Source organism: Calidris pugnax, unplaced genomic scaffold (assembly GCF_001431845.1).
Source record: "Calidris pugnax isolate Ruff unplaced genomic scaffold, ASM143184v1 scaffold102, whole genome shotgun sequence".
In the NCBI taxonomy this organism is placed as follows: Eukaryota; Metazoa; Chordata; class Aves; order Charadriiformes; family Scolopacidae; genus Calidris; species Calidris pugnax.
In genome coordinates, this window is record NW_015090846.1 from 5,778,270 (window position 1) to 5,804,607 (window position 26,338).

At 43.1% G+C, this 26,338-nt stretch overlaps 2 protein-coding genes across 2 annotated transcripts in view; one reads left to right on the top strand and one right to left on the bottom strand.

The window, feature by feature from the left end:
* The window catches only part of NEK6 (NIMA-related kinase 6), a 35,436-nt gene extending 34,658 nt beyond the window's left edge, over window positions 1-778 (top strand). Inside the window, exon 9 of the mRNA XM_014942969.1 lies at window positions 180-778. Coding sequence (XP_014798455.1) covers window positions 180-290 — 111 coding nt within the window. The 3' untranslated portion in view covers window positions 291-778. The remainder of the gene's footprint in view (window positions 1-179) is intronic.
* A 2,481-nt stretch (window positions 779-3,259) lies between these two features.
* PSMB7 (proteasome subunit beta 7) lies at window positions 3,260-25,664 on the bottom strand. Its single transcript, XM_014942970.1, has 8 exons — window positions 25,603-25,664; window positions 25,381-25,474; window positions 24,922-25,019; window positions 24,513-24,653; window positions 23,701-23,816; window positions 17,242-17,300; window positions 4,869-5,020; window positions 3,260-3,463 (listed from the first exon to the last, which is right to left on the bottom strand). Exons 1-8 carry the CDS (start codon window positions 25,662-25,664, stop codon window positions 3,352-3,354), a joined length of 834 nt encoding a protein of 277 aa, XP_014798456.1. The 3' UTR covers window positions 3,260-3,351.
* Window positions 25,665-26,338: the final 674 nt, after the last annotated feature.

A 26,338-nucleotide genomic window follows, 5' to 3' on the forward strand; every position in this document is an offset into this window, starting at 1 on the left:
GGGGGGACGCAGGCGGGTGGGAGGGAGGTGTGCCTGCCCTCTGCCAGGAGCAGCCACCTACAAGGGCTTCCCAGCTCCTGTCGGGGGCTCCAGGGGTGGGACAAACATTCCCGTAGCCTTTCCCAGTAAGAACTCAGCGCTTTGGTTGACGTTTTGGTGCCTGTTTTCCTCTCTTTCAGCTGCGGGAGCTGGTCAGCATGTGCATATACCCTGACCCCGATCAAAGGCCCGACATCGGTTACGTGCACCAAATAGCCAAACAGATGCATGTCTGGACCTCCAGCACATGAGCGGCCGCGGAGCCAGCACAGCCCAGTCTTACTTGAATCTGATTTCTCAGCTGAAACCGCCTGGTGCCCAGTCTCACCAGGGAGAGGGTTGAGCACTCAATGGATGCTCCATTATTTCTGCAGGTTATTTGACAAGGACTCTTACAAGGTGGTCGTGCTTTAACGTGAGGATTCTGTGAGGTATTTGCAAGTGATTTTTTTTTTTTTTTTTTTTTTTTAAGGCCAATAACATGTTACAGATGTAGATCATTTAAGGGTCTTTTCTTAAAACTGTCGTGTGTAATCTAGGCTAGATGATAGCAGCGGGGGGGGCGGAGCGTTTGACACACCCCTTCCCTCTTAACTGTAATGTGAAATATTGAAATAATTCCTTCAGTGAAATCACTTTATACTAATGTAAGAATTACAGTAGATTTTGTGTAATTTGTATAACTGCTACTTTGCCTCTTCTGCAAATGGTTAATAGCAAATTCAGTTTTTACTTCGTATATTTTAAAGCAGCCATTTATGTGTTTTTATTAATTCCCTCCTCTTCAGCCTTAGGAACCGGGAAGGGGTGGGGGGGTGTGGGGTGGGAAACACATTTCTTTCAAGATATCTTTTTCTTTTTTTTTTTTTTTTTTTAATTGAAAATTTAGATTGATTATTTTGCTGATGCATTTCTCTGTTAACTCGGCTACGGCCGGTGAGCTGAGGTGAGCGTGTGCCTGGGGAAAACCACCCCCAAACCAAGCCCTGCTTCTGCAAATCGTTTCTCTTTAAATGTATTTTCCCACCTGGCAGGAGTCTTTTTAGCCGACAGGGTCTTGTTACAGACCGTGTCTGTCGAAGCCAACGAGAGGTTGGTGAAGATGCTCTTACACGTTCAGTGGTACATCAGGTACTACAGGTAACACTCCAGAAAAGCAGTGTTTTAAAACACTTTGAAAATTTTTTTAAAAAGAAGTAAAATGCTTTGTGTATCTTGTTCTACATGAGGATCAGCCCCATCTGTCGAACTGTGAAAGCTCATTTACAGAATGTGAATTTTTATAAAATCTCAACCTGATCTGAAGGAGTCATCGTCTTTAACTGCATGGAAATTTTCAACCAACTAAATTCATTCATTGAATCAATGATTTGTTTCTTTACTGGCGATGGAAAATCTTCACTGCTTTAGGAACAAACGTGGATTCACGTTCAAGTGTTTCCATTTCCGGGGGCTCGGCCCAAACTGTAGAGTTGTGTGTGACAGTTCAAATGCAGCCTGTGCCTGGGTTTTTTGTTTTAGTTTTTTTTTCTTAAGAAGAACATACAATTCTTAATTTTTTGGAAATAAGATTAGGGTTAGAGGGTTACATACATATATATGCTTTTAGTGGATTTTTTTTTTTAACCTAATTTGCTCTACTTAAAGGAAAACTGCAGTGCCTTCTTCAATGACTTCCCGTCAAATTTCAAAGTATTTATATAGTTTAGCAAAGAAAAGCTATTAATTGCTGTGACTGATGTTGGTACCATTAACACAAGGTGCCATTTCACTGAGAGTTTTCTCCACAGAAGGTTGAGCTGCTGCTCTCGGGAGATTGGGGGAAATTCCAATCAGGAGAAGGTCGCAGAGGCACCAAATGCCTTCCCTGCTCCCACGTGAAGGTGTGTAATTTATACCCAGCTCCTTCAGCGACCACTGGGTGTAAGACCAAGGACTGTCACCTTCTCACTGCAGCTTTCCTTTAAGCCGTGGTGGCAGCTACACCTCGGGGGGGGGGGACAGGTTGTGCTTTGCCTCCCGCTGGGACAAGGAACAGGAGCTGCCAGGGGGGCTCAGCCCAACCTCCAGTGGCTCCAGACGTCTGGTCACTTTCTTGCTACATGAAATTTATTAGTGCTTATGAGTAAATGTATTTCAAAAAGGTAATTTTTTTTGCAATTGTGCATTTTTAGATAAATAAAAAAATGATTTACAAAATGAACACCTTTGTTTAAAAAAAACAAAAAAAAAGAAAAAAGGCCAGTATAAAGGAAAAAGTTAAAAAAAAAAATAATAATGAAAGCACTGAAAACAGGCCTAAAACGTGTGTGAACTGGTTCCTTACAGCTGTCAGAAAATGGACACACAGACATGAGCTCAAGTGTCTTCACCCTTGGCCTTGGGGCAGCTCCACAGCTGGTTTGTGGGTGCTGCTGCAGATGCCAGGGCTGGGGCCTGGGGCCAGTGAATTGACCTCTTGCAGCTGAGGGGAGGTGACGTCACACACCTCACCTTTTGCCTCAATGAGAAGATAATTCTGCAGGTGGAGTCCCACCTGGCTTTCCTGAGGGTTTTTGGTGTGGTTTTATTGAGGTTGTTGTTTACTACTCATTATGTGGTTTGAAACAGTTTGACATGAGTTTATGTCAAATAGTACAAGCTGAGGATTTTAGGGCAAAAAAGGTTCAAGTGGAAGCTTGTAGAAAAAGCCAAGCAAGTAATGAGACTTTGAATTCTGCTGCCTTCAGTGATGTAACTGAGAAATGGAAACGTGTGTATCAGTGGTGGGAGGGTGGATCTACTCCCCAGCCTGGCTCTAGCTACAGAAACCAGGGAAGAAAACTCTTCCCTGTCACGCTAACAGTATTATTTCCCTGCGCTAACAGCAGTAGGAGTCTGCTGCAGGACCTGGCCAGCAGTTGGGAACAACCCCTGCTCACTGTTTGGTAGGTTTCCATAAAGAAAAGAACATGATGTCAAATCACACCCTGTCCCGTGGGGCTTACACAGGACAGGTTTTCCCTCATGGTTTTGTTCTGGAGTGAGGTAACAGCCGGACTGTTGGAGGTGGTGTCTGTGCCCTGCCAGCTCCTTCCTGTGGTCGACAGGGCTGGGGGGGTAAAGAGCCCCCAACACCGACGGGGGAAGAGGCCAGGTTCTGTTCTACATGAGCCTCAGGATTTCAACAGTGTGAGAAAGGAAAAGCAGCAGCAGAAACCAGCACCAGGTAAAACACCAATTAAGAGAATGGTCAGAACCCTCTTTATTCTGGATCGGCCGCGTGTGTCTCCCGACGCTGGAGGCTCCAGCGCCACAGAAGGGCAGCAGCCTTCAGGAGGTGTCCATGGTCTGTACGGTCTCATCCACCACCTCGATGTCCAGCAGAGCTACGTGCTCTGTGAGAACAGCTGTGGTTCCTTTTTCGCACTTGTACCTCCCAAACCTGTTGAAGAAACAGTTGACCATTAAGCTGGACAGCAGCACTGGGTGGGAAAGCTCTCCTTTAAGATGTCAGAATGAACCAGCTTTCGCTGGAAGCTTCCAAAACTAAGTTTCTAAAAGGCAAAAGTAAAGGCACTGTGCTAACTGCAGACTCTGAACTGATTGCAGTAACTGATACAGCTTCACATCAACGACCATTTTTAGGAAACACATCCTTAAAAAAAATAAATTACCACGTAACTGTAAGGCCACCTTAGAGCAATGAATGGGATCTCATTAGTGCGTTGGACATTCCTGCTGTGTGCCCTCACTCAAACAACAAGCAGTTTATTTATTTTTTGCAACTCTAGAATAATTTTACCAGTGTATTAGCTCTGGGTTTCTGTGCTAAGATTAGCTAACATTTAACACACAGCCTGCCTCTAATGAAGCCACGTTTCTGAAATCTTGACTGCATCTGATCAAAGGCGTTGTCACCCTTTTCTTCCATTTATGCAGCAGAATCCAAAATCTCACGTAAAGCGAGTAAGAACAGCTCTGCTCCAGCCCCCGAGGGGTCTGTGCAGGGGGAGGGTGGTGCTTATGGAGCTGCACAGTGAGAAAGCCAAAAGCCCTTTAACTGGAGCAGGGCAATTCTTTGTGGCTTTGGCCATAGTGGCTGCCTTTGAAAGAAGGAAAAAAGCAATTTCTTTAAGCTCTACTATTTTGGCAGCAGATGGAGAAGTTGTACAACTTGTTATATGTAACACAAAAGTACATATTGTGAAATCCTTGAGCTGCCCCGGGCTGTAATTTCCCAGATTAGGCAACGTACTTCACTGAGCAACACACCTGAGTGTGCAGAAGATCTTCCAGTTCCTCTAACACAGATTTTGTGCACTTGATTTCATCCCCTCTGTGTCCTGACCAGTGTCAGTGTGATGAGACCACACAACACATACTTACATGTAACCCTTTCCAAAGAGTTCCACCCTTGCATTGTGATAGAAAATTTCAGAATTACAAGTGACAAAATAACTTCCCCTCTGTGAAGGATTTAGTGTCACCCCCTGTGCAACCCTCCCAGGTGCTTTACGGAAATGTACTCAGAGCAGTAAAATGAACTGAAACCTGCCTCTGCTCAATCACAAACACAAAACTTCATAACTTCCTCAAACTGCCTGAAATTCAGGAACAGTCTCCTGCCGTGGAAAAGGGGTGGCAGGCAAGAAAGTAATCTGTTTCCATCACACAGCTGTAGGTGCCTCTGGCAGCCTCTGTTCAACTGCAGGTACAGTCACTAACTTTTTCTTGTTTAGTTGCAATTCAATACACAGATCTAGACGTTACTGTGGCAAAACTTAGCATTACAGAAAACAAGACTTGCTGGAAGAGCACAGACAGCACACAGCCTCAGGAATACTAACCTCTCCCCCTTTCTGTTGGCCACATCGTACGGACGGATGAAATCCAGCTTGTTCTTGCTGATGACACAGATATCGATGTTGCTGCCGGAGCCCAGGTCATTGTATATGCCGGCTGCGATGGCATCCCTCACAAGCTGTTTGGCTTCCTCTTCCTGGAAAAGTTAAAAAAAGCTGTCACTGCACAGTGTTGGCATTTCACAGAAATGTTTGTCCACGTGAGAGTGGAAGCTGTGAGCTCTCAGAACAATAAATGAGATCCCAGCGCCTCTTTAATCACCACGGAGCATTAACGAGAGTCGGTTCAACAGCGGGACCAGGGGCAGGGACAGGCTTTTGTCCTGGGCACGAGCCACCCCCCTCAGGACAGATCAGCCTCAGTGATGACAGTCAGAGAAATTATTAAGATTTCTCTCTTAATGAATGGAGAAAACAAATTTTACAGTTTTTATCTTCCAGGCTTTTGTGCATTACACGGTCCCTGCGGTGCCCTCTGTGCACCCGTTGCATACCAATGAGAGAGTCACTCCAGTTCAGCGACACCACCTCCCTGGGCAGGGACTATTTAATCAGCCTCTGTAGAACCAAAATGATTTCTGTAATTTTGTAACAGAGCTGGGTTTGCAAAAATTATTCACCTCATTGTAACAGCAACTGTGTCACAAAGCAGCTTTGCTCTGTGCTGAAGGGGAGCGGGCTACAGCTCTAACTCCAGCCCTGAACACAAGTGCAGGATATTGACAGAAACCTGAAAGCGCTGCTCAAACAAGGTAATTCCAAATGGCAGTGGTCGGACAGAGGTAAGTTCTTACTATTTAAATGGAAAAAAAAAAGGAAAAGTAACTACAGTTTCTTTTCTGCTGTACACTGCAGAAATTCCATAGGTAGCTAAATATGTATTTAATATAGTAAATTTACTGTATTTATATATTTCAAAACCATGTATATTTCTAAATTCCTTAGGACAACTAATACAATCATCTTTGCAGCAAAACTAGAACAGAAAACTAGAACAGGAAATAAAGCTGGCTATTCTTTATGGCTTCTGAAACCGTGCATTGTCCTACAGAAGCTCCCCTGTTTGCTTTCGTACGGGTTCTGTAGAGCTACTTGCTGTTAAAAGGGCCCGTACGGAGCTGCTGCTGCTGCTGCAACAGGCACGGGGCCTGAACTGAGAAATGTCCTGGGCAGAAGCTGCCTGAAACTACGGCTCAAAGACAAATAACATGCAGATGAGTCTTTCACAAGGAAACATTTCTAATTCATCAAACTCTCCATTAAAACACCACAACAGATCTAATCATCTTCACTGCCCCAACAAAATCTGTGAAGGGTGTTGATGTGGAGGCACCAGAGGTGCCAGTTCTGGACCCCGATACCCTCCTCCCCGGCACATGCGGCTGGAGCTGCGCTGGCTCCCTCTGCAGCTCCCGGGGAGGCTTCATTCCCAGGGCAGCTCCTGGAGAAACCCCTCAGACTCTGCTGTTAGAAACCACCTGCCCCGGCCAGGAAAGCCCTGAAGATGCTGAGTGTGACAAAGTGTGGCAAAAAAGCCTTTCTTGCCCCGTGGAAATAAGGACGCCAAGAGCCCCAGCAGCTCCCAGAAGGTCTGACTGGGAGCAGCTGCACAAGCCCCAGTGTCCAAGTGCCCCTGAAGAGGAGCCCAAAATTAGCTCAGCTCCAACCCCGTCTGCTCCCGGCACATACTCCACATTCTGCCCTGGCCTCCCAAAAAGAACTTGTAATAACAGTGTTCCTGCTCTAACAGCTTCATCAAGGTATTGACCAGGAGGGGGGCACTTTTTCAGTAAACTGTAAGAATTTAAGCAATTTCTATTTCCCTGCCAATTTTATTAGCATTACTCTTTTTTAAAAAGAAACAAGAAGCAAAACATTGACTGACACTGTCTGCCAAGGTGAGTGGAACAAAACAGCCACGGTCCTTCAGTGCGTTCGGCACAAAACCCCAATGAGCAAGAATGTCCTCAGTCAGCTGATAGAAACCAACTTCACTGATTTGGTGCACACAGATTTTAGCACTATTGCACATACTAAAAGACAAAATCACGTGTAGATATATTTTAAAAATTAAACAGTAGTAACACCAGAGTAACTCTAAGCTATTATGTGAGCTGTTAGTGTAAGAAAAACACCACAGCTTCCAAAAACTAAAGGAAATTGTTGGGGCTTTGTTCCCTTCCCCTTTTAAATTTAATATTTTTTAGACAACAATGCAAAGCTTGCAGAGTCACGCTACACCTTTAATCAAAAGGCTTTTTTCACTTTTTAATGAGCACTCTATTGACCTACTGTTATCAAAATAGTTCTAAAAATATCCAGAGGAGCTCAGCTGTAACTGCACCGAGGCACCCGCAGCACTGAGCAAGTCTAAAGCTGGGCTCATTCCCCTGGTACAGTGCAGCCCGGTTCATGAACCTGGAATCATTTTAATTTTAGAAAACCCTGCTTCAGTCCTGCGTTTATTGCTCCTCCCCTTTTCATCATTTAGAAAGATAACCAGAATAGCCACAAGAAGAAACCCCACACCATTCCTTGTCAGACCCTGCACACCGAGTTGCAGCAAGCACCACTATTTTACACCCAGAAATAGGGGGCTGGCAGGGAAAGTGCTGACACAGTTTTAAGTGCAGGGGCACAAATGAGTCACTGTAATAATTAATCTTAAAAAACCCTAAAAGTTCAGAGTATATAAGAGGAGCACTTCCTGCTTTATGGTTGCAAAGACCGAACTAACTGGGAATATCATCCTCTGGGGTCCACGCTGCTCCTTAAATGAGATTAGGGCCGGGGTGATGTAGTGCAGCGCGGGGCGCGGTGACAGGCAGCGCTTTATGGCACTATCTGTCTGTCTCCGTCACGGCAGCACACAATGTGTCCCACGACTCCAATGTGCAACTCCATTTACCGCTGCATGACAAATGGGCAGCACTTGTACAAGGCGCAGAGAGGTCCAGCTCAGCCCTGTAATGGTCACCCCAGCTGTACCGCGGGGCGGGGGGACAGACCCCCACCTTCATTAAAGTGACCAGTAATGGGTCTCTCAAAACGCGTCTTAGGAATAGTACAGTAAAGGCTAAAATAAATAACTCAGCATGGAAGGCTAATCTGAAACGGTGTTTGATAAATTATTTATAACACAGACAATTGTCTGCATTTAATATCGGCGCTACTGGTAGCATCTTTAAAAGATGATTTATGTGCTGTAATGCCATTAAGCTTTATATGGGCCCACTGTTAGCTATAAAGTCTGCTGAGATTTAGAGAATGAGTTTTAAACTGTCACTGCAACATCAGAGTAGATAGAGCCTGTATTAAATCTTTACTTTAAACCTGTTATCTGGAGAGTTGCATTTTGTAGACCCTCAAGAACTGATAGATTACCTCTCCGCGGCCGCCTCGGCGCCAGTCCCAAACAGCACCAATGAGGAACTTTTACACATCACTCTTGTATATGACTTGAATCAAGTTCCTCTTCTCACTTAAGCGATTCCCAGATTTCAAATGCTACTGAAGGAAAAGAGAGACTTCCCTACAGAAGATGTGGATGTTTCTACATCATATTAATACCACCTTTACTAATAGCTTTTAAACAAGTTTATCATTATGCCTCTGGCAGTAAAGGCAGCAGCTGGAATGGCTTTGCAAATATTATTTCCTCAACATTTTGTAACTTTGCAAGGAAGTTAAACAGGAGATGCCTTTTCCAGATTTAAAACCTGTAGACAGAATTTACTTTTTTAAAATTTCTTACAGAAGTGAAAGGAATCCCTTTGCAGGCCAGCAGCGTGCTGCCAGCGCTGGGACACACGGTGCAGCACCCGACAGGACGCATCAGCAAGAATGAATCACAGAGACGGGTCCGGGGAACAACCACCCCTTTGTGCCTAAGGAAGAATGGGCACAACTTACCACAATATTCTCAGCATGTGATGGAAAAATGAAGGTATCTAAAGGTATCTAGGACTAAACCTGTGCCCTGTCTGGCTACAGGGACAGCATCGCCTCCGTTCTGCTAAATTTCAACCATACTCTATTTTGGAACCATGTATGGTCTAGAGCAAAATCTAAAATCTAGAGGAAAATATGTCTCCAAATATTACATGCAAGTTTACTTAATTTTATTGAACAGCTGTTAAAGACTAAGATAAACAGAAACTTAGTAGTTTCTAAAGCAAAAGCGAGGAGGGAGAAGTGAAATAACAACTCTATTACCCTGTGTGTTAAACAGCTAAGTTATTTTAAATCAAGGTAACGTGCATCGTGTTATTTTCCAGTTCAGTTTCCACAGCCACCTTGAACAAGAAACTGAAATGCTCCAAGTTCTGAAACATTACTTTCATTCACTTGCAGGGAGGCGAGTGAGTGACTCAATATTTGCACAACAAACAGCATCGGAGGACTCAAAGACTATTAAATATGATCAGAATTTTCTCTCCAGAATACATCCTGCCCAAACACTGTGGAACATGCCTTCTGTTTGGAATGGTAACTTGAAATACGTTGGTCTAAATTCTAACTTTCCTGCAAGCTTTCAAAGCTGGACTTCTATGGGAAAGGAAGGAAAAAGGAGCCCAGGGCAGTTTCCATCGGGCACATCCCCGTTGTGCCCCTGCCCCCTCCCTCACCCCCCCCCGGGCACAGAGCCCGGCTCTGCCACCACCACCCACACAGGGCAGGGAAAGAGAAACCCCAACTTCCTTAAATCCCTGGATTATGAGCACATGGGGGTTAATGTGCTGCTGACTTCACACAAAAGAAAACCCAGAGAAAATGGGTTTTGTTGGGAGTAGCGAGCTGAGCTTCAGCACAAATATGGCACGGGCAGGAAATTATGCAAAATGAAGTGAGAGCAGAGCACTGACCTGGCAGGTCTTGTTAAAGCTCAGCAATTTGAGTTTTTACACACATGTACCCACATTCGTTGATTAATAGATCATAGAAGCATAGATCAGGTAATTATTTACTGCATTTGATGTCAGTTTTGTTGTGAATAAATGTGTTTATTTTTCTAACTGTTTTCTACTAAGAACTTTCCAAATAAAATGCACCTTAGTCCCTAATTATTATTCTCAGTGATTACAGTTTTTTCCTGTTGGGCTGGTCGATGCCTGCAAGCCCAGACTCATCCCCACCTCCCCCTCTCTGATATTGTACACCACACAAGTATAATAAACCATGTTAATATTTCATACCAGTGTGAAATATGCTGGAGTATCAATTCAACATCTGCTGTCTTTAGGGTACTGGCGTCCCGCAGAGACACTTTCAATTTGTAATTGAGTTCTATACTGAATTAATCAGCAGTTTATCTTTTTTAGTAAAATAACGTCTTCCCCACTAACCTGGATTTACATTAACAATTTATGCCAAATTACCTGCCAAGGAAAGAAACTTATATGATCCAGAACTGCTATTCAATAACATTAGTTCCTATATGTCATTCCTTACATGAAGATTAGTACAACACATATTTCCAATGGTACAGAATTAAATTACAAGCTCCTCTCACAACTATGGGATTTCTTTTAACACTACTCCCATACTCTGAACTAGGAATGAATACGAAAATTCATTTAATCCATCTATTATTATATCTGGGTGAAGTTCACATTTTATTAGGGAACTGATTCTCAAAATAAAAAGAACTTGGTGAACAGTAGCAGAGCTGTAAATCCTGCCCGGCTGCATGTTCTACCAACAGTGTGATACCCTGGATTCTCTGTACAGCTGCATTGCTGAACAGGAACAACTGAACCAGCAAGTACCCAGATATGGAAACCACGCAGAAGATGACAATTAAAGTTGCTGTACATTATTACTGCATATCAAAAAAATAATATCCAGCACTAACACGTCTGGCTTCATATAAAGCAAATTGCTGTTCATATGTTACTTCACCTCTGAAAAAAGGATGGGAAGGAATGATGGTCAACATTTTACTTGGAAAAAGAAGTCCTGGAGCCTCTGGTAATTCTTCCTTCCTAATACACCAAAAGGCTCCATAACACTTACTGGCTGGAGGGAGCCCGCCCAGCTCCCACCCTCTGCTCCTTCCATTCCCTGCTCCGGCAGGAATTGCCCTCTGCCTCCACAGCCCCTGGGGCTTTGGGCCATGTGAAATATTTCCCAGTGTGTTTTGCCTGTGTTCTGCAGTTACGGGAGATATACAAACCGAAACAATTTAAACTGCAACACCTGCTCCTGAGAAATGCATCAAAAATAATGACCTGTCCTACATCCACCCTGTGCAGGGAAATGATCTCTTAACACCGAGCCCTGCTTCCGACCAACTCCTCTACATTATTACGCACAAAGTTTAAGTGTTACTTTCATAAAGGTGAAGAAATTGTTGCTCTTTGTCATGCAGAAAGGCCCAATTTAAATGAAAGTAAAATTTATTTCCCTCAATACAGTCCATAAACAGAAAACTAGAAGAAGGTGCTACTGGTTATCGTGGGCAACTCAGACCGATATTGTCAGCAGATTCCCACGTGATCTCCGCACAGAAATTGGGCTTTGATATATCCAGAGAGCACTCCTCAAAACATGTCTCGGGCAGTCCTAGCCCTTCCAGAGCACATCTACCCAGCACATTTTAAATCAGCCTCATATTTCCTGTTTAACACTAGTTCCGCAAAGGAAACCAATCCAAGGCACAATTCCGAGAGATGAGAACAGTGCTCCCTGTCCAACGTGTCAAACAGGAACCAGGCTGCCATCGAATAATTTTAATCTCATCTAAAAATAAGAAACAGCATGATAAGCCTTTATTTTCTGGATGACTGTCTGCGCTAAAACCCTGATATCTACCCACGGAAATTCACATCTCTGAAGGAGACAACAACACAGGTCTGTAAGGAAGGCAGGAAACCTGCATCGCCATGAGCTCTGTCAGAAAAGGCAGCGAAGAAATGCCACTGTCTCAGTTATTGTCACCGGGTAATGAAATAAACAGATACACAGAGCACCAAGTACTTATTTTTGTTCCTGGAGTCAGGTTCTCCCCCCTCCCCAATTTACTTAATCTCCGTGTTTGACACCAATGGGGGTTCAAGTACCTCGGGCGGGCTCTCCAGCCTAACTCCCATAGCCCGGTGATCCCCATTGTCTGCCCCCCCCGCGCCGCCCCCACCCCTCCCAGTGAGTGGGCACCTTCCCACCGCGTCGTTAACGCCGCCGGTGTCAGCTGGTGGGATCAGGCAGGGCCTCCCGCACCTGCGCCCCGCGGCGCGGACACGGGCAGTTTGATCACCATCACTAATGAATACAGAATTCATATGCAGCTTGTCAGCGCTCTCGAGCCTCGAATCACACAGATGCAGGCTAAATAAGACTGATGAGACAACTATTGTTGAAGATTAGAGAGTTTTGACAGTTGCTGAAAATAGCGTGGTATTATTGTCAGTAGTTAATAAACAAAAATAATACCACCATATTGGGGGACAGTAGGAAATACGAGCACAGGAACATTTGAGTGATCCCTATCTCAGCTGTTTAAGAATGGGAGAAAGTGACATGTTTTTGTAATATTTTTCTACTGCGTCTGATGCATTCTTTAGTGCTAGAAGAGTTACACACCAACAACTGCATTTAGACCACTCTGACACAGCACAGACCTGGAGGAAACCATCCTTTGTGCCACGGTTTCTTTGCTCCGGGGATACGGGGCTGCTCAAAAATCAGTGGCAAAGCCAGAAACAGAACTGGGGACCAGAAGAGCCCGAGTCTGCACATTTTGCAACTTACAGTCCTCTGCTTTCCTATAATTTCTTTGTGAACACATCTTCTCTGGCAGCTGGAACTATTCCCTGGAAAAGGTACCCCCAACTCGGAATGCCCATCCGCCCGACACTCCTCCTTTTATACAGAGATCGCTCCCCTTTGTCAAAACCAAACAAGTTGGCCAAAGTGATCACTGCAGAATGATGACCAAAGCAAACCTGGCCACAGGGGAAGGAGGGCAAGTCTCTGGCAGGAGCCAGAGGCAGTTCCTGGATGGCACAGCGGCTGCGCAGGGTCGGTGCCTGCGCTCCGAGGGGAGCACGGTTACAACAGCCCCCCTTCTCTTTTTAATCTGCTCCTACCCCTCCAGTCTTTCTGTTTTCATTCAGTACCACTTCATTTCCTACCACACTTTAAAAAAAATGGCAGAATAAATGACTGTAACTATAATCTCACATTTTTGGGGTGATCTATTTTAACAATAATTATTAAATATCTGCCAGACTACCTCCTTCCATTTTTTCCACCTATTCTGTGCCCCTGAACTCATTACACAAAGATTTACTTCCCTTTCCCTGCAATAGCTCTGCTTTCTGTGGCTTCTACCGATTCCCTTTCTTCTGGATCCTCTTTCTATTAAACCTGGCTGTTTTGATGAAATACAGAAAAGATATGAAGTTACAAGCAGCCCATTCCCTTGCTTAAACACGAAGCTCTTATCAGACGGCTACAACATAGCCTCGCTGTACATCAAGTAATTCTATTGCAGACAAAAAGCTTCTGCTTTTCAAACAACAGAAGTCAAATAGCAGAATAAAATATATAATATCCCCCTAATCACCCTAGGAATTCAACCAACACAGTAGAGATATACCCAGAATTTAATATTGTAGACACTTTTTTCCCCAGATCATGATGGTTTCCATACCCACTGACTCAGAGTATTTCTTTACCATTGTTTAACACCAGAAGGCATGAATGCATTTGCAAAATCCCACTGTAAGGTTTTAAAACCATGTGGCTACTCGATTGAAACTCTATTGAAAGAAAAATTGGCTGCAATGGAAGATCTAAGCTCAAAACACTCTATTAGATGTGCTGTTCTTCCACTTATGTTTTTTAAAGTAGATCTATAGCTGCCCACATGACAGATTAATATTGTTCCACAGTAGTTAGGTGCTTGGCATTACATTTTTGAAGCATCTACAGGCCTTCAGGGCTGAAAGTGTTCACATCTTCAGCAATCTATAATGGTTCCTCTAGAGGCCAGCACTTGCTTCATAATGAAACATGCCTCCATAAATCAGGCTGCAGAAGTGGCACTTGTGTACGTCACCATCTATCTGCACAGCTTCTCTGAAGGATGTTGGGTAAAGATCATCTCCCGGCACCGCAACCAGGGAAAGGACCATCACAGCTGGCATTGATAAAGCATGTGCTACTTAAATCTGAAGACACACTAAGTCTATGGAAAAAAACACATCCTGCTGGTGTTAGCACGCCTCAGGCAGTGGGAGAAGCTTCAGCAACTCATCTTCAAAAGGCAGAGAGCCAGGGCTCTAGAAACCTGCAAAAATTGGCTAAGCCTGCAGTCTTCTTTTTTTATTTTTTTTTATTTTTTATTTTTTTTAAGTTGAGCATCTTCAAAGTCTACGATTCTAACTGTAGGGCACAGCAGCTGCCACTGCAGATTTGATCCTCTCAGCTTTTGGCAGCTCTCAACTTGAAATTCTAGCAAAAGAATTTTTCAAGTTGCTATTATTGCCTGTCACGGATTTATAAATATTGTGCACTATCTGCTGTGGCATGGCTCTCCTGGGACACCAGTGCATGCCAAAAGCATAACAGAATGAAAAACAGTTCCTATTCTTCAAATAAATGCTAATTTTTTTAACTGTGCTCACACGATGCGTTTGGTGATCAGCTTCAATAGTACAGAATATATATCAGAGGCAAAAAAGCTGATTGTCTTTTCCAGTAGTATTCAGCTGCTACTTTCATTAAGCTTGTTTAATTACATTCCAGATGCTAATTTGCAAGTCGATACCAGAGGGTGCAGGACAGTTTGCCTTTGAATCATTTTTCTGTGATGTGATGGTCTTGAAGCACACCACTACCCTCCAATAGCCCTAGCAAGATATTCTGACAATTAGTGCAAAAGAAAGCAGTATTGATCCTGACAGAAAAATATTAATCCCCTACCCATTTTATTAAATTAATCTCCGGGAATTTCAAGTTTATCATCATTGCCATTTCATAGCAAATTTTATGTAAAATATACTAGTGTACTTCAGATGTAATTTGTTTTAATTTCACTAGAAATATAATTTATTATTTTGTTACTTTACTGGGGAAAAAACACCCCATATCTGACTCAAAAGGTAAATACCTTACGCGGGCAGCCATAGCAGGACGTGAAGAAGTGTTTAAGACTGCAGTTGAGCTTTGTCACCTAAAACTTTGCTGGTTTAATGAATACAGTTACTAAATTGTGATTAGATAACAGAGTATCTAGTAAAAACAAAGGAAGGTTAAGGTGCACGCAGGTCTCAAGGATCTAAATATCCATTTCAACAAGTTGGTAGGCTGCGTTTTTACACGCTTGTTATAACAGTGAATATCTGCTGCCATTTATGGTTGTGTATGAAGACAATTTAATGAGGATGACCTTTCTAAATAGGAAAAGTTGGAGATTTACCAATTTCTGGTGCCTTTTTTGGTTGCTCTTACACAAAGAACGACTTAAAATACAAGCATAAAAACTAGCTGCGAATAAGATGAAATTTTTAGTTTCCCAGCACAGCGCTCTGACATTTGTATCTCTGAGAGAGGACTATTACCCTGTAGCTGTTGATTCCAGGGATTTGCAGTCCATGTTTTCAGCAGGAATCGCACACGTGCCAAGTGCACGGTCACGCAAGAGGCTGGAGAGAGAGACTGCCATCCTTCCAGCAGCAGGAGGGGAGAAGAACCACCTCTATCTCATGGTTCCTTCTCCCAGTCATCTAGAGTAACGCTGCTTGTGGAAGAAACTTGAGTGCCCATTAAAAATATTCCAGTATTTCTGATGACATTTATAAATAGCCTAGAGGACAGAAGTCCAGTGTCTTCAGGCATCGCACAAAACATTGCAGCAACACAGGAATCCTACTTTTACTGCATTTGCATCATTTTGCACAGCTACTACTACTTCATATGTACTGACAGAAAAGGAGCCAGTTCCAGGAGTAACTAGAAGACTCTGTTACTAACTCTTAAGCAGTTTAACTACTGGAAAATTCTCAAAACCTGTTGTTCGGGTTTTTTTAAATCAACTGATATTGCATGTCACATTTCTTCATGAAATGTAACAGGGTATGACACATCACTTTAAAATTTAAATCTAATTTTGTTTAGGTTTGAGAGAGGAACTCAGTGGACTTACAGAATCATCACCTGAAAATATACTGCAGTCACCCCAACATCTGAAGGGGAGGAAATGACCCACAGTAGCTGCATGTATATATATCCTTTATAAAAGATAAGGAACATCTGAACATCTTTGCTGAAGTAAATCGACTTTATCCTTTTTTATGTTATCCACTGATAGTGAACAGCTGCAAGATTTGTTGTATCTGCATTTTAGGCTGCAATGATTGCAACCGTTAGCGTTACAAGTCATTTTTAACGGGTTCCATTTTCAATTTGGTGTTCAATACTTGGGTTTTTCTTTACTGTGAAATTATTAATCAATTTTGAATGAGAAGCAGCACCCACAGGAAGTCTGAAGAGATTAATGTGGTTTAAAAGAGGGCTTGACATTACTGAGGCATTTTACAAAATCTGGTCACAGAAAGCCTTTTAATTGTTTTGGGTTTGTTTTCATCAATAGTCTTGTCTGCAGATAACTGGGTTTTTCATTGTTTAGTTTAGCAGGCACTGAACATGGTGTAACTAAGGGGAAGGAAATACTACGGCTAATACAAAAATAGTGTACTGCACACAGTCATTAAAAATAACTGAATAACTTATCCTGATCTTCTTAATCATGACACTCCAGCTTTTAGCTCTTCTGAATGAGTCTCCATAATAAACAACCAGTTTCCAATTTTTATCAAGATCACCAACAAAACACAAACAACCCACAACCTCATAAATCTTCTGATAATCAGCTTTTAAGCAGATATTAAAAAATAAAAGTGCAGTTACTAGTTCTGACCCTGACCAATCAACCACAAATCTAATTGGTTTCATACGCTACTTGAACATTTTTTTGTTGCTTTTACAATTGAGCATTCTCTTTTCAAGGTTGAGAGAAGGACCAACTGAGGGAAAACCAGCAACAGTGACTGGGGAATTTACCAGCCCTTGTGTAAAGTCAACTATAACCAGTAAGTTCTGTGTTTTTAAAGCTTTCACCTACGTTCAAATCACACAAGTTTTCCATATATAAACTCGCAAGAAACTATATCTCTTTAAATTTATTTTACCCATCAACTTCTACAGCTTTGCAGTAAGCTGACATTAGTACATTTTAAGTGCAGGGAAACTAGAGAAGACAACTTTTTTAAAGCTTCAAACCTCTGAAATTCTTACAATCACGAGAATTATTGACGGAAGAAACACTGAGCTTGAAAAAAAAAAAATATCTTACCTCCATGTCCTGTTTGTATTTATCTTCGAATACTGCCATAGCTGCTAATGATCCAGAACCTACAGTAACAAAATTAGGACACTTATTTAGCCAAGTCTACCTTAGCTTATTCTACACTCTGGAGCGTCCACCCTCTTTAAGTCCAGCACCTAATTTAATCCTAAATTTACAGCTGGTGTACACACACTTGTCACAGACTCAGTTCTCACTGCCTTTTCCTTACCATTTTGAACACCAAGATATGAAAATGAGGTTAGAAAAAGAGAGTTAACTGGATGCCACAGTTTGTAATTCCTACCCCTCCATTCCTCCTGTCCCACCTTGTGCCTGGGCATATCAGAGGGTATGTCAGTGCATACTGAGACACCCGAATGACTAGATTGCTTTAACGAGCTGCCCTGGCACAGTCACCTTAACGCACGGGGATGGGTGACCCAGCAATGGGAACAGGGTAACTGGCTGCTGCCATCAGGGCATCTCCCACACCTACTTTAAGACAGTTTTTTTTATGTACTTTGTGCCGTTATTTTTACATTGAACAATAACAGCTGAATAGACAAAATGACAGATAAGAAAACATGAGTTTTAACGTTACTTCTCTTAGAGGATGCAGTGTAAGTGCAGTGATGGAACAGAAGCTGTCTCTACCCAAAGCGCTGTAACTGCAGGTGTTATAAATGTGCTTTCCGTAAATTAATACGAAAAGCAGTATGATACTATTTAAAACTGTAAACTTGCTTTGTTCAGAAAGAGTGAATCTTCAGGAAGATGCCTGTCTGTGGCCCTAATCATATTTCAGATCGTGCTACTTTTGGGGAGTGAATAAAGTTACCTGCAATTTTTTACTCCAATTAGAAGATTTTTTGGCATTTATTACTTTTTAACTTGTTTTGCATACTGCTATCTGTTTAGCTGGGTCACAGAGAAAGCCATATTTTCTATTTAAAATGATTTGTGTATATCGCTTGACCACCTCAATGGTTTAGTGAAAGAAAAAGGCAGCGATTAAACAGTTTCAAATGAGGTGTCCTGCTGATTTTATCAAGTCTGCTGAATGTATAATGAAAAAAGAGAAGCTGACAGTGACACTGTTGAGAAAATACAGACTACCTTATCTGAACCATTTAAGGAGGTCCAATTATAGATCAAATTTAAAGGGTAGAAACAGCAGATTTACAGACACAAATCAATGAACATGGTAATCCCAATGAATATGACAGATATTCCTGTTAGAGAATATTGCTATGGTTGAGGATCATTACCCTTACAGTACCAAATACATCACATCTAAAAGCAGTAGGACACTCTAAGTGTGTACTTGTATTACAGGCAATGACTATTCATTTACACCTTGGAGCAATACAGGACTCCATTTTTTAAATGCTGAAACTGGGAATAAAGATAATTTTTAAGCAACTAATAGCAGAAATGAACTGCTGATATCACAGAAGAAATCACAAATAAAAGGAATTTTACTGATCCTTCGAACAAGGTCAAAATAAGGTGTGTTCCAAAACAAATACAGGACTTGAACCATAAAATAATTCTTCTTGTGGAATGACATAGGAACATTTCTAATGAGAGGGGAAAAAAAATAAATATGAGATATGGTCTCAAACGAAGACCACATTCTTACCATACTCAAATAAAGGCTTACCATAAGCAGAACAGGAAGCCGCAAAACTAGAAAACAATCCTAACCTTGGAGAAGGGCTCTTCGAAAAAAAATATCTTTGAAAAAAATTAGAGTATAAAGACTAAAAAATGTGCAAGAATGAAAGTATGCAAAGCAATATCTGACAAATTACTGCATTAAAGCTACTAGTTAACAAACAGTAGTCTTAATTTTTTAAAACTTGTACTGACAAATAAAAGTTATCAATGACACAAATATTGCAACAAGCTCATACGTGGCTTAGACTGGATTCATTCCTCCAGCTCCTTTCTAAGGAAGCTCCCAAGAGAAGCTACGGGCAAGAACTCAGCAGACTCAGAAAGAAGAAAAAGGAAAAAGGGAGGGAACCTTACATTACATGAAATCCTTTATGCATAAAGAATTGTACTGTTAATTATTTATCTCACTATATTACCAAGGTGAAAATAAATGTGAAATTTAGTATCAACTTCAAATAAATAAATAAATGCAGACAGTCCTATAATATATGTTTTCAGAGAGTTGTTGTAGGTTTAAATAAATTAAGATTTACATGTAGACATTTACATCTAAAAACCACAATCCAAGGAGGTTGTAACAGAACAGGAAGTAAAGCTGGAAAAGCTTAATAAACTCAGAGGTTTTTTTTTTTCCTCTACTGCTTATAAATCCTAAAGGTAAGTTTTATAAGCCTAGCATTCTCTGAAAGAACAGATTCTTGAACCTTAAATAGCACAATGAAAATTCTTTACTCTTAATAGCACCAGATGTAAACACGGTGTTTTTAGAAACATAAATAGATGTCTATTTCTGAGTTCCTGCATCAAAACAAATCATCTGCTATTTGACAACAGTAATATGAACTATTTTGAAATAAACTAATGAAGTACCTATATTCACCTGTAGCACACTGACTAAGAAAACCCACCAATCCCCTGTTGGCACTGCCAGGGGACTGACAGCCGTCACTTGGCCATGCAGAAATGCAGGAAACCAGGAGTGGGCAGTTGCTCCTCAGCCCAGTTGGGAACTTCAGGACCCACTCACACCCACTTCCCTCTACCTGCCAAATCCCACAGAGAATCCACAAACCCCACAATGTTCCAAGCAATTCAACTGAGCTGTGAAAGAGATGCATTGTAACAGGAAAGCCAGCAATAAAGCCTGGGAACTTAAGTAAACACTGAAAGTATGGTTTTCTTATTGCAGTACCTATAAAAGCACAGAAAACTTAGATATTAAGGGTCTATGGAGAACTTGCTTGTGTATGGGGAAACAGCTGGTCTCTTATCCCTGGATTCAGTGCCCACCAATAATTCATTTTTAACAAGCACGCTTTGCCTTTATGTAGAAACAAACCTAACAACTCCCAAACATAATGTCTGGAGAAAGATAAAATCCAAACCATTGCAAAACACCATCCATTAATTAGGGATAGATATTCCCACCTCAAACACACAATAACTGGTTTAAGTCACCAGCAGTTAGGACTCAACATCACTAAGATGCAGAAGTTCAACCTCTAATCTATTAAAACATTCAGGAAAGCTGTGATTATTAAGATGTGTCATTAACTAGTGTCTTTAACTGAGCCCAGATTCAAAGTCACACCAAATGAGATACTTAGCTCAGATAACTTTTGTTTGAAACCTTAACAACACACAACCAATGCAGAAAATTTTCTTTGTTAGATTTTGGTTTTTAAACGTTGGAAGTTCATAACTGTTCTGCATGTGGGCAACAATTAAAGTATAACTGGTAAAGTCATCATGTAGTTGTATTCTATGAAAAAAACCTTTTCAGCTAGATTTTTAAAAACCACTAACTGCTATGAATGGTTACACATTGGGAACAATCATTGAGAAAAAAAATGCCATATCAAATCCAAAGGATTTATTTTGCACACATTTTCAGTAAGCTATGCTTTAGAAACAAATATCCAGGAAGTATTAACCTCACATCTAAACATATAAAAATATTGATTGCCAAATAATTATAAAGAAGTACAGAAACTGAGATGCAAACCTGTATTCTGAGGCAAATTCTTTTCAGTCTGATAATTAGCATGAACCAAGGAAGTTATGGGACCACAAGAAATTTATTAAATTTTTTTCTTTAAGAAACATTGGTCGTTTCATAGGTTTTCACAACCAAGTTATTAAAAAATTTCCTGGACTCAACTGTAATAAACTCACTTTAAAAATCCCATTTAGTCTTCACTTGAGCAGTTGTACCACTTCAGTATTGATTTAAAGTGAAAGATAATTATCGATACACAGCAAAAAATCCAGCCAACAATGTTTTCCACCATGTTTTGCAACTGCAGTAGCTTTTCTAAAACAGATAAAGTGGCTCTTTTTAGCAGAACGTTCACTGAAGACAACTTCTTACTGCTAAGCACAGTCTATTTTCATCACCCAAGGACCTGTTTGCTACCTCCGCCTGCCAGGGGAGAGGATGCACAGAGTCTTGAGAGAGCAACGTTTAGCACTTGCCCATCCATCAGTGTCGGGGCTCCCTGACAGGGCCGTTACTCACACGCTCTCATTGTTATTCAATTTGCTGTTCACTCCAGATAAGAATTGGGAGATCTCCCCAGCCCCATCGATTGGGATCATTTTTCAGGCGGGTGGCTGGCGGCGGGGCTGCGCCTGGGCAGAGGGACTGCTGGCTCTGCAGGACGAGCTGATTTATGAATATGAAGCAACACGGGTACCAGGGGACTCGCCGCAGCCACCGGGGACTGCTGGAACGCACTGACTGCTTCTGAAAGCTGAACTACAGACTTCAAGTGCTTTAATTTTATGCATGCATTTCATTATAAGTCTTGGCCAGAAGCTTTCCTAGACAAGCCAAGCAATCAGACAATCTTGCATCGTTTGCTGAAATCCAATTTTGTCCTTTGTCAGCATAAACAGTTTAATTTGATGTTTTCACTCCTGAGTAAGCACTGAGGATCTTTTAAATCTCCCTTACAAGGGAGGATACCACTCTGTCCATCCACAAACACACTCCAGCACATTAAAGCAAACAAAACCCCAGCACCTCAACTACCTTTCCTATTTAATACTGAATTTCCATAAACTAACTGGCCAAAAATATATACCCTGATTTAATGAACTGCCTTTAGAACACGTGGGAAAAAGAAACCAACCAAATACAAAACCAAACAACAAAAACCAAACAATATTTTAGTCTAAACAAGATCAAAATAAAATGCCAACTACTATTTCCGAATTGACCTTTGATTCATTTTCTGCTGTCTTAGTTCAAGCTTTCATTTGTATGCATAAGCAAATCTTCTTACTAAAACACATCCCAGTCACTGGAGGAAGTGTGAGTCTACACGGACCAGGTGTAGAAGGTAAAGGACAGTGATGCTGAGAAGGGCTTTGTCTGACAGCACAGACATGTCACATGTCAGCACCAGCCCCAGACCTGGTACAGCCCACAGCAAATCAAGTTTAAACTACAATGAACTTAATGTGTTGATATTCTACTTCCTACTGGTTCCAACTTACTCTGCTACTGTGTCAATTTTGTGGAGGGAAAGGGGAGTGGCCAGGATTTTCAGAAATGCCACATTTTAAAGCTTTTAAAACACCGGCAGGAAAGTAACCCTGTAGGTAAGGGAAAAAGTGACTTGACTTGGGTAATCAGCTACTAAGAGCTGTCAGCACGGAGCCAGAGTTTTACAGTTAACTACAACATTGGGTATAAAGCAATTATAACAATCAGACATTTACTTTCTTTATATATCAAAGGCTAAACAATGACATCACATGACTGTTACACGGATTCACTTGCCAACTAAGTGATTTGCCGGTTCCTGAGGCAATGGCACCATCTATCGGTCCGATACCACCTCTGCAGAATTTCTGCAAGTTCATCCCCTTCTCCTTAACCAGATCATTCAATTTTAACTGCTGCAGTTTCAGGAGTGCAAAAATCCAGAGGCAAAAGAAAAACCTTTAACATTTCCAAGAATACACTAAGTAGGTGTTTTATCTAGAGATGCCAACCATGCACATAAACAGATTCATTAAAATTAAGGTTATATTTTGCCCATCACAGTCAGTATAAAAGCTGCACCAGACATGTGCTGAATCCGATTTACTAATCTGACACATTTCATTTTCAGATCAATTTTCTTTCCCAATATATTTATTTGGACTCTACATTACACTTTCATAGCTCTACCAAAACCAAGCTTTCATTTAAAATCATCCAAGTCTTCAAAATGAAACACAAGCCTGAAATGATACAGTGTCTTCTTGAGCAATCAGAGAGCAAAAGTATTTGCAACCCTGGTTACATCTGGAATTTTACTTTTTCCAGATATATGATAATCTCAGTAGGGCGTTAACCTTAAAAGCCACAAGCCACAAATGAAACTGTGCAGGTTTATTAGCAGCTCAGAAGGCATTAGCTTAATCTCTTACCATTTTTTACCCTTTACTCCCAGATTACTGGCTATAGATCACACAAGAATTCAGAACTAATCAAACAAGCTCTAGACTACTATTGAGAAAGAGTAGTTTTGCTAAAGATTGGACAAGCTCTGTGATATTTCAAGATGTGTGTGTTGTTCCCTTCAACAATGTATGTGTTATTTCCCTTCTCAAAAAGAACTTTGAGGACGATGGTGATCACTAAGGCTCTCCTTACAAATATGGGTACAACTTTATCTTTGAAGTCTGGGATCCCAGCAAACAATGGAATTTAAGTACTAATACTTTAAATAATAATTTGAAACATTCACCCTTTTCACCAGTTTGTTCCAATACTGAGGGAGTGTCACTTACCCATGGTAACGTAGGGCAGTTTGTCAGTCGATCCATGGGGATAAATGCAGTAAAGGTGAGGTCCTGTGACATCCACTCCCCCCAAAACCAGGGCGGCACCAATGTAGCCTTGATACCTAGGAGCAAGGGTTACACCTGAATCTGACAGTCCACAACAAAGCTGTGGTTCTTAACACAATGAGACATTTGCAGATTTGTCCATGTTTACACCAGGTACATCTCTGTAACAGGAAGACTAATCTTATTATCTGTGAGCAACAGCTTAAAGCAATAAATTTACTAAAATACAGTATATTTCAGTGTCATGCAGAACAAAAAAGCACTGGACAAGCAAGCAGGCTGGATGATACAGTTGCACCAACCATTCTATATTAACAGCTGTGGGCTTCAAATGGTTAAACATTTTATTCTTTTGAAAATAAAATGTATTTTGAGGTAGTGATTCTATTACAAGTCACACGAAATTCTCTATTTTACAAGTTTGCACATTACAAGATCATTACTGGTCCAGCCATCTCACCACAGAGATACACAACAGTTTTCATGTGTACAATCAACAGTTTATTAAACGTTTATTGCCACAGAAACACTGGCAACACGGTACAACTACAGTATTGATTCTGTAAAACCCCCTAGACCTCTTTTCCACCTCAACCCAAAAGCCTATGAAGCAAAGAGCAATTATTAAATCTCTCCTTAAGCCTTGTTATGAAGGTTAAGCAGGTTGAGGAATGACACCCCACCACAGGAGCTTGAAACTTCTCTGGGGGTTTTAACAGTATTGTTAATAAATAAGAAACCCATTCAGTTACCTGAAAAGCATTTGCTTTAGCATTCGATTAGCTGTGACGACTCTTGGAAGTCGTCCAGTAGACAGTGAATGGAGCTCCAGATTGGAAGAAATCAGCTGAGTTGTCATTTCAGTATCTGCAGCTGTTCCCGCGCCACAACAACTGAAAGATATTACAAGCAAATGAGGAAGAGGTGGGGAAAACAGAGAAGAGGCATAACTCTATGCAACAAGTAGAAATTTTCTCGTTGTAAAAGTGCAGAACTTAGGTTCTCATACAGTCAATGTTTTCAGATACCCAAAATCCTCAAGCCTTGCTAATAAATTATTGTTTTAAAATAGACCTTAATATTCGCTGTTAGTAAACAACATGGCTAAAACCCCAATACTATAACCGATAGCATCGCACCACAAACATTTAAAATACTTACTAGATATTAGGGGAAATGAAGTGTATTTTTGAACAGTTCTTGTCAGCAACAACCATTCCCTCTGTTGCTCTCGAATCTGCTCCGAGGACAACACCATCCTGCAGAAAGACAGAGTTATTCCCAGAGCCTCGATGTCCAAAAGGGCCCTTCCTGGCACGGACGGGGACACCGACCGCACGGCCCGGGGCAGCTCAGGGAGGGGGCCCACAGGAGCCCGGCTCCGCACAGGCCGGGGCCGCCGTGACTCAGCACCGCGGAACCTCCGCCACGCTGGGCGCTGGGCCGCCGCTTCCCGAGGAGGTGCCCGCGGGGCCGAGCGGCCTTTCCCGGCCCCCGCTGAGGGGCGAGGGGCGGCCGTGGCCCGGGCCTGCCCGGCGGCGGAGGGGCGGCCCGCTCGGCCCGGCCCGGCCTCCTGCCCACCACCCAGCACCGAGGGGACGCGCCCGGCGCCCACCTCACCTTGTAGACGATGCCGGCGATGGTAGTGCCGGTCTTGCGGGGGGCGGGCAGCCGCAGGCCCTTCTGGACGAGCTCGGCCTCCAGGAGAGAGTTCCTGCAACGGAGGGGGAGAAGTGAGGCCAGGCGTGGGCCAACCCCCAAGGCCGAGGATCTTCCCCCGGCCGGGGCCCCCGCCGCCCGCTGCCGCCCGGGCCCGACCCCGGCGTCCCACCCGCGCCTCACCGAGCACAGTTGTCGAAGCTGAAGCCGCCGCTCGGCGCCTGCAGCACGGAGACCGCCGCCATCTTACCGCTCCGGAGGGGACGGGCCACGCCTGGCGAGTGCTTCCGGGTCAGCCGCCGGCGCGCGCCCCGGGGCGGGGCCTGGGCCGCACCCGCCTCCGCCTGCCCGCGGGGCCTGAAATGGCGGCGGCGCCGGGCCCGGGGCAGCGCCGGGGGAGGGCGGGAGGGCTCTGGGGTTACCGGCCCGGGGGCTCGGATATCCCAGCGGAGGGTGCGTCTGGTTTCGGCTCTGCCCCGCGTCGTGTCTGCATCAGCCCGCTGTGCCTGGGCCTATTGGCGGGCGGGTACCGACAGCTTTGGACAAAGTCCCTGGTTTCTAGGGCAGGGTCTGCGGGGGGCGGCAGGCACCGTGTGTGGGGTGGGGGTGTCACTGGGGTGTGGGACACACGGAGCTCGGCACAGAAACCCCAGCCGGTGGCACATTCACCACGGGAGGGGCGGGCGGTCCCGGTGCGGGGCTGGAGGTGGCGGAGCCCGGAGCGGGCAGCGCGGCCCGAGGGAGCGGGTCTGCCCGGACGGACCTGCCTCCGCGTGTTTATAGCGGGGTGTTGGTGCGTGTCTGTCCTGTGGCACTAAAGGAGCTGCCTTACCCCGGTCTGCCTTCTCATCCCGCTGCGGGATGGCTCGGGGGCCGTTATTCCCCGGGGACGGGACTGGCGGGGGGGGGCGGGGGGGCC

Bases quoted from the DNA above. Each gene is read 5' to 3' on its own strand.
- PSMB7 (XM_014942970.1), bottom strand. From the start codon at position 25,664: ATGGCGGCGGTCTCCGTGCTGCAGGCGCCGAGCGGCGGCTTCAGCTTC. The intron at 25,475-25,602 runs GTGAGGCGCGGG...CCTCCGTTGCAG, and splicing joins AGCTTCGACAACTGTGCTCG to GAACTCTCTCCTGGAGGCCG. The intron at 3,464-4,868 runs GTTAGTATTCCT...TTTCTTCAACAG, and splicing joins GCCAACAGAAAGGGGGAGAG to GTTTGGGAGGTACAAGTGCG.